Source organism: Theobroma umbraticum, unplaced genomic scaffold, assembly GCF_002168275.2.
Source record: "Theobroma umbraticum cultivar Fairchild unplaced genomic scaffold, ASM216827v3 scaffold_239.1, whole genome shotgun sequence".
Taxonomy (NCBI): domain Eukaryota; kingdom Viridiplantae; phylum Streptophyta; class Magnoliopsida; order Malvales; family Malvaceae; genus Theobroma; species Theobroma umbraticum.
The window spans coordinates 2,054,582-2,064,893 of NW_018397273.1; the positions used below are offsets into that span (position 1 = coordinate 2,054,582).

A 10,312-nucleotide genomic window follows, 5' to 3' on the forward strand; every position below is an offset into this window, starting at 1 on the left:
AAAGAAGAAGGTATTTTAGTATTTTCACAACTTCTATTAACGGTATTTGTATTCTTAGGGTAAAGTGTCCATTGTGAAAGCTAATGGACTTTCGTATAATTTTAATCAAAACTTAAAGATTTAAGGATATTTTACCTTATTTTATATTATTATAATAAAAGTAAAGTACAAAAACTCCCCTTACTACACCTTTAAAGTACATTTGGGCCCACCTTGTTTCAAAATGCACTATTACCTCCTTTGATTACTTATTATCATTAGTCAGCAATTATTTACAAATATAAAAACAAGGGTACAATACTCCCATTCCATAACTTTTTTGTGTAAGTCCACGCGAGTTTATTAGCATTAGAAGTGAATAATCTGTCCCAAAAACATAAATATAATTAACAAAAAACATAAAATGATTAAAATATCATTTTTTCTTTATTAATTTTAAAAATTGTTATTATATAATTTTTTTTACAAAAAATTAAAAAAAATTTCAAGGAGCACCATTGATGCTCCCCAGCTCCCAAAAGAGGGAAGCACCAACTAATTTTCCCAAGAGAGGGAGGGAGCACTAGATCTCAGTGCTTCCTTTCCTTAGAAGCATCGATCTAGTACTCTTTTCTCTTTAGGGAGCATCAATCACCTGATTTTTTATTTTTGTAAACAAGAAATTATATAATGGTCATTTTAAAAATTAATAAAGGGTAAAATTATCTTTTCAATATTGCAACATCATCAAACTAACAGAAACACTAATGGTTGAACTTATGTGTCCAACGAGAGATATTAGTTTGGAATAGAGAACCTGTTTGACTTAGCTTTTTTCTAACTTAAAAGCTATTGTGAAGCTCCTATGAAAAATAATAAGTTTTAGAATTAAACTGAAGTTGTTTGGTAAATATTTTTTTATAAGTTATAATTTGGGTTAAATTTATCATAAAAGGGTATTTCTTTTTTTAATAGAGTTATATTGTAATTATTTTTAATAGATGAGGATATTTTTAAAATAAAAATAATTTTTTTTATATTTTTAAAAAGAGAGAAAAAAAAGCTCCTCATAGGAGCTTTTCCTAAGGCTCTTTTTAAAAAAATTTTATTCTTTAAAAAAAACTATTTTTTTAAAAGTTTTTCAAAATTTATGTTTGATCTGGTTTTTAAAAGAAAGATAAGCTAAAAAAAAGTTAGGCTAAACAAACACAGAATATTTATTTAAAAAATTAATGGATCTGTTTGGAATTTCAATTAAAATTTAAAAGTAGGGTATTTTACCTTAAAAAAATCATAATCATCGTCAAATAATTGAAAAATAAAAATAAAAATATCATAATTGAATTTAATTAAATAATAATAAAAATATTTTTTATTCAATAGTTATCAATTTAGAAAATAAAAAAAAGTTGTTCCTTGAAAAGAAAGTTGTTCTACTTTTGTTTCTTGACATATTGATGTCTAAATCTATTTCCTATTAAAGCTTTAGTCCTAGATACCATTAATTTTCAATTGAAACAGTGTATTTGTGTTTTTCAATTTTCAATTTCAAAATGTACGTATTAATTATTATTATTATTATATAATATAATATAATTAATTAATATACCTTTCCAATGCAAAGAAAATTTACGCAGTATAGTAATCTCAAATCGAATCTGGACGCAGAAATCGAATCAAATACCCAGCCCGAACCGCACTAAGCCCACGGGCCTGACGAGCTGCTCGAGGGTCTACCAGCGACGTGGCACGGGCATTCTTCCTACTAATGAAAAAGGCGTAATATTGGTACGCATGATTGGCGTTCGCTTTGGAAAGGTAGATTACCGAAGAGATAACCTCTCTTCGAGTTAGGGTTTGTTTCTTTATTTATTCGTCTTCCATTCGATTCATTGGATAACCGTTCTATCAAGATTTTTGGTGGTGCGTTTCTCAATTGTTCTCCCTTGTTTTTGGCACTCTAGGATTTCTGTTTCCGTTTATGCATCTTTCTGTTGAATCTATCTAACTGCTTCGCTTAGCTTCGTCTTTAATTTGATTAATTAATTGATCGATTCTGCCCGAGGATGCCTTTTTTTGTTAAGTAAAGGATTCGCTTGTTCGTATCATACTTTTTAGGGTTTTGATTCAAGCCTTCCTTTTTTTTCTTTCTTTCTTCTGTTGTTTTAATTTAATAGTAAATATTGGATTGGGTGCGGTTATTGTATGTGGAATAATTTCGGGGGTTCCTTTTTATGACAACCGGAAATACTAAAAGATTGTTAATTTAATTGTTTTTAATAAGTTAAAATGGGCTTTTCTGGTTCTAAATCTGACTTTTTTCTTTCAAAAATGAGATGATGTTATTTTGAGTGGAATAAGGTTATGACACTTTGTTTGGGGTACTGTTGGCAGTGAGCATATCGATATGGAGATACAGACATGTGGCAAACCGATTAATTCATTGTTAGAAAAGGTGCTGTGTATGAATATACTGTCTTCTGATTATTTCAAAGAGCTTTACCGGTTAAAGACATACCATGAAGTCATTGATGAAATTTACAATCAAGTTGATCATGTTGAGCCGTGGATGACCGGGAACTGTCGTGGTCCTTCGACTGCATTTTGCCTTCTTTACAAGTTTTTTACCATGAAGCTTACTGTCAAACAAATGCATGGGCTCTTGAAGCATCCCGATTCTCCTTACATTAGAGCCGTAAGGGGAACTCTCCTTTTATATCTTTCTTCAACCTTGGTAAAATTGTTCTCAGCAGAAACGATAGATATCTTATCAATCTATCTTCAGCAAGCTGGATACTATTTTTTCTCCATTATTCTATGTTTCTTCAGATGTTTTGATCTTTGATGTAATGCGGGTGAAATTTCCAAGTTTTTTAATAGAAATTCACAATTGTGATAATTATAATTCGTTAGTATCGTTGTGAAAGTTCTTGTTTGTTAGAGTGGGGTACCTGGCCATGATTGCCTTATTTTCGTTGTTTCGGTATAAAAGTATGAAAGTAAATATATGAGCGTTATAATTGTATTCTTTTACCTAGCAGATTTCTTCAAATAAAGGTTGAGGTGTCCTTGTTTCTTTGAGTTGCTGAGAGTTTGCTGACCCACATCATAGTACCTTGCTATGTTTAGCAGATGCCTACAATATCAAGGTTTGATGAGTCTCTTTTTCTGTTAATGGTAGATCAACATTTTATGTTGAGTGAGTTTGCACTGTTCTTCCATTTTGGTTAGCATGTTTGATCTACTATAGCTATGGATTTAGAGTTTATATGAACGTAGGAACAAGATTCTATCCCCATATTGCTAAGGCCAAGGTTGGAGATTGTGTAGGTTTGCAAACTCTCGTGTTTACTAGCTCCTAATTTTGTCTCTTAGAAACTATATACCAAGACTTAGGTTTTATTTATTCATTTCTTTTCTGATGCTTTTTTTACTCTTCACTCGAATATATTGTCCTTGCTTTATCTTGCTTAGTTTTGATGCTTCCTTTTATTGATTTCTCACTCAAGGTTCTGTGAAATAATGGATCAGCATTTCTTGTTGCAACTATACTAATTTACTCATATTGTGTGGACTATTCCTGCAGGTTAAGAATGCCTTGCTTTCTGGTTTCATGAAATTAAGCATAAAAATTTGTACTCATTCTTCATTTTTGCTGGTTTTTTGTACAATTTATATTCCATTGTATGGTTGATATTCTGCTTTGAGCCATTATGCATATAATTGATGGCTTAAAATTTTGGTTGCAGATTGGATTTCTCTACTTGAGATATGCCGCAGATCCGAAGACTTTATGGACTTGGTTTGAACCTTACATCAAAGATGAAGAGGTAACTAGAAATTTTGGCTGCTTAAGTGTTTTGTGGCATCTTAAATATAGTAATATGGTAAATCTTTCTAAGTACCATATGGTCTACATTAGTTTGGTATGTAAGATGGTGGGTCAATTTTTTGTGGATGTTTGTACATTTCCTTTAGGTTAGGAAACTATTTTTTGCCTCAAAAGATGCTGAGTCTGGCCATATAATGATGTTTACTTCTGCCTCATAATTTACCTACTTTCACTGGTTTCTTTAAAGAAAGAATTACAAAAGCGTTTTCTTCCCATAAAGCTCCATAGTTTTTTCTTTGTTTGTACTGAGATCTTCTTGTGTTACATTTTGTTTAGTGGGGTTTACTTTTGGGTCATACATTAGTCATCTGCTATTTATCTTTGGCTCTATTACATAGATTTTGCACTTTAGGGGGAAGGGAAAAGTTCTCTATGTCTGGTAGATTAGGGCTCTTCTCTACTTTTTTCTTCAATGCTTGTACTCTTCCACACTGACAAGTTTGTTGGCCTCATATAAGCCCCTTCACAAAATTGGAGTCTTGCTCATCAAATCTTGCCCAGACCTGGCTTGGACGGGATCTGATATCCATAATGCTGATGTGGATTTTTTTAGTATAGAATGGACAAATTTTATTCAATTGTTTTTGGAATTTGTTTTTGTGAGAAATGATTTTAGGGTTGCTTTGCTAGTTTAAAAAATATAAAACATATATTTTTGGTTCATCTAGTGTTTTTGTTGTTTAAAAATATTTTTTTGGCTGCTAGCAATGCAAAGATATCATGGTTTAACGTCCTGTTTTCTCTTTCGAACTCAATTTCACTCATTTTCAAATTCAGTGGTTATAAAAATACAAGGTAATAAGTGTTTTAACCACATTTTCATGCAATTAAAAGATGAAGGTGTATTCCTTTTATTGTGAAGTTCAAAGGCTTATTCCGGTTATGTATAAAATTTATTAGGAATGATGTTCCATTTTTGTTCTACCTTGCTTTTTTTTCTTGATTTTAACGTGTAGAACTTAGTTTCTGTTTTGAGCATAAGGTGAAATAATGGTTTCCTATTGCAGGAATTCCCCCCTGGATCCAATGGACGAATGACTACAATGGGTGTATACGTGCGTGATTTGCTTCTTGGACAGGTCAGTGGGAGTGAACATTCGACATGCTTTATGTTACAAAAAATAATCTCGCTGTTCACATGTCAATTTGCACCTCTTGTGTAGTAATAAATTGTTGACCATTTAATAACATTTTGATCAACTTGAGAAATTGAAAGTATAACATCAATAAAAGTAAGTGTTGATTCTGGGGTGGCTCATTAAAATCTGCATTTTGCTTTATGATAGTTATGTGGCGTATAAGGACAGGTGATACACTTGATGTTTGTGATCTAGGAATAAATCATTCTGAGATTGCATTTAATATTTTCTATTTGCAGCTATAAAAAAAATGGTTTTCTTCTCTCATGATTCTAGATTTTTGAAATATACCTACCTAAGATGATACACATATGAGCAATTCCTTATCTGATGAGAATGAGTACGTTAATGTTTGTCTAAAAAGCTTCTGTGGATGGCTAAGATGGGATTTCGTTTGTGAAATGAATAGAGTTGGTTAACTAATTATTAAAGCTACATAACATAGTACAGAAGTTGCATTTTGTGTTAAGCCTGTAATGATTTATGCCAAAACCACTTGAAGTCTATTTCAAGGTTGTGGAAGAAATTTGGGCTGAGATTTGAAGAAACTACATTTGAGAAGCAATAGTTCAGAACATAATTAGCCTAAATAGTTCGTGCTTGATCTTATAATGAAGTACTTAAATACAAGATGACCTTTAAGCAATTTTGCATACTGAATTTGCAAAGAATTTCTGGACAATCAGATTTTTGCTCTATCTGCAATTGTAGTTTCAGTAGTATGTTCAAAGAAGGTACTCTTTCTTGGTCCCTCCTTCAATGTATCCTTCTTTCTGAAGTTTTTTCTTTTACTTTTTATTTTCAATGCATTTCATTGGTTTGCAGCCGTAATGCAGGCCGAATGCATGCTCTTCTTTGACTCATCTTGGATTGGAACTTGAAGCACAGCCTAGAAGTTCCTACTGTATAGGGTCTGATACTTAACAGAAAGTCATCATTTAGATCGTTACTATTTAAATTTACTATTGTAAGCTCCCAGAATTTTTAGAATTTCGTTTCTTCAGTTGAGTTGAATGCCAGGTTATTGGTGAGACTTCCTTTAGGTCATTTGGCTTGCATTTTTTGTCAAGGATGAATAACATTTGCTGATTTGTCTACTGACCTCACTTTTGACCCAGTCGTGTTTCTCCTTTTTGTTTGTTTTCATTGAGGGAAAAGAGTTGACACTGATTTTCTCGTTGCAGTACTACTTTGACACCCTTTTCCCCCGAATCCCTGTACCTGTGTTGCGGCAAGTTGTATCCAATCTTGAGAAGATGAAGCTGCCTACTAAAGTTTCTGGTGCAACTGGGGATTCTAACCGTCATGGATCTGATGACACTGCTCGCCGGCCGCCATCAGTGAAAGCTGCACTTTCTGTCTCTTTCGGTCAGCGTGCCCCCCATCGTGCTTCAACCAGGGACTCATCTCCTGTGCGTCGCACCCTCCCACCACCACCTTATGACAGATCTGGCAGTGATGATTTAAAAAGATCTCCCAGCCACCGTCGCAGCCAGAGCCGTGAATATTCTGATAGGGAATATTCTGAGGACAGGGATTGGGATCGAGATAGGGAAAGAGAAAGGGAAAGGGAGAGGGATCGTGATCGGGATAGGGAGAGGGATCGGGATCGTGATCGGGATAGGAATAGAGATCGGGATCGGGATAGGGATAGGAACAGGGATCGGGATAGGGATAAGGATAGGAACAGGGATTGGGATTGGGATAGAGAAAGAGCCAAGGACAAGGAGAGGGATAGGGAGCGAAGGCATGATTACGATCGAAGGTCAAGGTACTCAGATAAAAGGGACTATGAAGAGTTACGTGATGAAAACAGGCATTATAGAGTAGCTAGCTCTCATAGGAGCAGAAGCCGAACTCGCAGCAGGAGTCGAAGCAGGAGCAGAAGTAGAAGTTTGCAAGCCGGAAATAGTCATTTTGATCGTCATTCAAGTCCACTGAAAGAGGGTAGCAAGGAGAAGACATCTGCATCCAGCAATTTGGCGAAGCTTAAGGATCTGTACGGTGATTTAAGTGATCAAAAAGGGGATGGCTTTGAAAGGGTACCTAGGAGGGACAACAGTGGCGAAGAGGTGATAAGGCTAGGTGGTTCTACTTGGAAATAGTGCATCTAGGTATTCATGCTGCACCTGCAAATCAGACTGAGGAAACAAAAAACTTTATTATGAACTTTTACTGTCTGTAGTAAAGCTAGCTGGATTGAAGGATGCACTTGTCGGCATTATTTGGCAGCTGACATGTATACTAATCTTTTCATTATCTTTTTCGGTTTCTCTATTTAAAGCATGATAACATTTTAAGTTATAAAAAAAATTGTTTAGCTATTAGTAAGTAAAATGATGCGTTTAAAACCGTGCAGGTCATGGCAAAATTTAAAGGGTAAAATTCGCAGTTTGTTTGAAACTTTTAAAAAAATATTTTGGTTTTTTTTATTTCAGTTTTTGATAGTTTGATTATTAATAGTTGGTCGATAGATTTAATATTATGTAAATATTTTAAGATTATAAATCTTTTTGTATTATTTTTTAAGAAAAAATATTTTTATTTTTTATAATTTTAATTATATTTTTATACGAGTTTATTAGTATTTGAAATGATTAAAATATATGTATATTTTTCTCCTTTTCACTATTTTTCTCTTAAGTTGAGTAGCGTTCTTTTTTGTTGATTAGTCACCTATCGACTGGATCTCTTTAAGGGAGTGTGATTCGGGTGGGTTCCCTTGGGGAGCGCGAGAGGAGCATTGACCTCAAGGAAGCATGATTCAGGGCTGCACTCTTTTTCGACCAGTGCTCCTTTAAGGGAGTGTGATCTTGACCTCCTTTGGGCAAAGGGGAACATGGCTAGCTTGCGTTTCCAAGGAGATTTGATTGGATTTGATATTCTACGATTAGATTTAATCACGATGAGGTTGGTTGACAAGAGGTAGGGTAGAGAGAATTTTGTTTATTGAATAGGAAAGAAATTTTAAAAATGAAAAATTATTACTTGTAAAGTATGGTAATTTTTAAAACTAATGAAACTAAAATAGTTTGAGAAATATTGTCATATCATCAAATTAGCAAAAATATTAATGGTTGATTAACAGTTAGTTTTATTTGTCTAGCAAAAGATATTCTTTTGCGGTAGATTGTCCATTTCAAATATTAATAGACCTGAGTTGAATTATGAAAAAAATTTAAAAAGATTAGATTATTTTACCTTATTTTTTAATTTAGACAAATTTTTCTTTTTAAAAAAATCTCATTATGGTTCCCTGCAAAACTTTAATTAGAATAAAAAACCCAAAAAATTTTGATTTGAAGGTTTGGAAATGTGAAGCTGTATTTGCCTCGAAAACCATAAAATTCTTTGCTGAGGTAAACAGTCTATTTTCATCAAATTTTTTAGTTCTCCAATAGTTTGAGGATATATTTTTCATTGAAAAGAATGCATTAAAAAGTAAACTTGATGGTGTTGGGTCAAGAGGAAGTTCACAAGGATCCCATTAGGGAAGAGATACTGAGAGATATGGAGTCAGCAGAGATCAAAGAGTGATTTCACCTCAAGGTCAGCGGGGTGTTAGGTAGAGTCATCCTCTTTTCTCTTCATGTTCCACTTGCGATTAGAAGCATCAAGGACAGTGCATGCCAGGTTCCACCTCATGTTACACTTGTGGACAGTCGGGACATTTCACTAGAGAGTGTCGTACTAGTCATTCCTCTCAGGGAAATACACAAGGGCATATATGGGCAGCTTTACCACCCCCATCTATTGCTGTACAACCTATCAGTGGCATGAGAGGAGGTAGAGGAAAAGGCACTAATACAGATACTTAGGGTAGAACTTCAAGATCTAGAGTTGGAGCACATGGTACTGCTAGTCGTGGACAGGCCAAAGTTTAACCTTTGACTCAATAGGATGTGCGGGCATCCAATTTAGTAGTTATAGGTATATTACTCGTTTTCTCTATTGATGCATATGTATTGTATGACCTTGGTGCTATACCTTTTTTTGTATCATCATACTTTGCAGCTAGATTGGGTATTGTGCACTCCAAAAAAAGAGCAAGACTTGGAAGTTTCCATAACCTTGAGAGAAGTGTTTGTTGCTAAACATGAGTATAGAGATTAAGTGGTTCGAGTTAATGGGAAGAACACTTAGGCAAATCGAGTGCTGATGGACATGATGGAGTTTGATGTGATTCTTGGGATGGAGTGGTTATCTCCCCACTATGCTAGTGTGGATTGTCACTACAAGAGGGTTAGATTCGACTATCTTGGAGAAGCATCCTTTTATATACAGGGACATCGCAGCATAGTCTCAAGTAGCATGATATTGGCTATGACAATAGCCACTTGATGAGACAAGGATGTCGAGGATTCTTGGTCGTGGTGATAGATACCTAAGTAGAGCTAGTTAATGTGCTAGATGTGCCTATTGTGAGGGAGTTCATAGATGTATTCTCGGAAGAATTACTCAGATTACCGCTAGAGTATGAGACGGAATTTTACATAAACTTGGCACTAGACACGAGTCTGATTTCTATACCACCATACCTGATGACACCGATCGAGTTGAAAGAGCTCAAGGATTAGTTGGAAGACTTATTGGACAAGGGCTTCATTCACCTTAATGTCTTCCCTTGGGGTGCACCAGTATTGTTTGTAAAGAAGAAAGATGGATCAGTAAGGCTTTGTATCGATTACAAGTTGTTGAATAAAGTGACTATCAAGAACAAGTATCCTCTCCCACGTATTGATGATTTGTTTGATTAACTGTAAGGGGCTAAGTGTTTCTCTAAGATTAATCTATGATTGGGGTATCATTGAGGATTAGAGGTGTAGACATACCTAAGATTGCATTTCGCACGAGGTATGGTCATTATGAGTTTTTTGTATGTTAGTTGGATTGACTAATGCCCCTGCAACTTTTATAAATATGATAAACAGGGTATTTAGACCATATTTGGATAAGTTTGTGGTTGTGTTCATTGATAATATCTTAGTGTATTCAAAAAGTGGGGATGAACGTGAGCAGCATTTGAGGATTATGCTACAGACATTGAGAAAGCATCGATTATATGCCAAGTTCTTCAAGTGTGAGTTTTGGCTTAATAGTGTTACCTTTTTGGGTCACATAGTATCTAAAGATGGAGAAATGGTGGACCCAACAAAGATTAGGGCAATAGAGAAATTGCCAAGGCCTACTTCAATAACTGAGATACGGAGTTTTCTAGGGCTGGTTAGATATTGTAAGAGATTCTTTAAGATTTTCTCCAATATTGTTGCTCTTATGATTATGTTGACTTAGAAGGATGTCA

At 34.5% G+C, this 10,312-nt stretch overlaps 1 protein-coding gene across 2 annotated transcripts; it reads left to right on the top strand.

Moving 5' to 3' along the window:
* The first annotated feature begins 1,762 nt into the window (after positions 1 to 1,762).
* ATSRL1 (PRP38 family protein) lies at positions 1,763 to 7,281 on the top strand. Of its 2 annotated transcripts, XM_021442233.2 has the most exons (5): positions 1,763 to 1,902; positions 2,374 to 2,674; positions 3,729 to 3,809; positions 4,879 to 4,950; positions 6,195 to 7,281. In XM_021442233.2, the coding sequence occupies exons 2-5, from the start codon at positions 2,387 to 2,389 to the stop codon at positions 7,113 to 7,115; spliced, it is 1,362 nt and encodes a 453-aa protein (XP_021297908.1). In that variant the 5' UTR covers positions 1,763 to 1,902; positions 2,374 to 2,386; the 3' UTR covers positions 7,116 to 7,281. The 2 variants fall into 2 exon arrangements, with proteins under 2 accessions (XP_021297908.1, XP_021297909.1); XM_021442234.2 differs by lacking the exons at positions 1,763 to 1,902; positions 2,374 to 2,674 and adding an exon at positions 2,682 to 3,128.
* Positions 7,282 to 10,312: the final 3,031 nt, after the last annotated feature.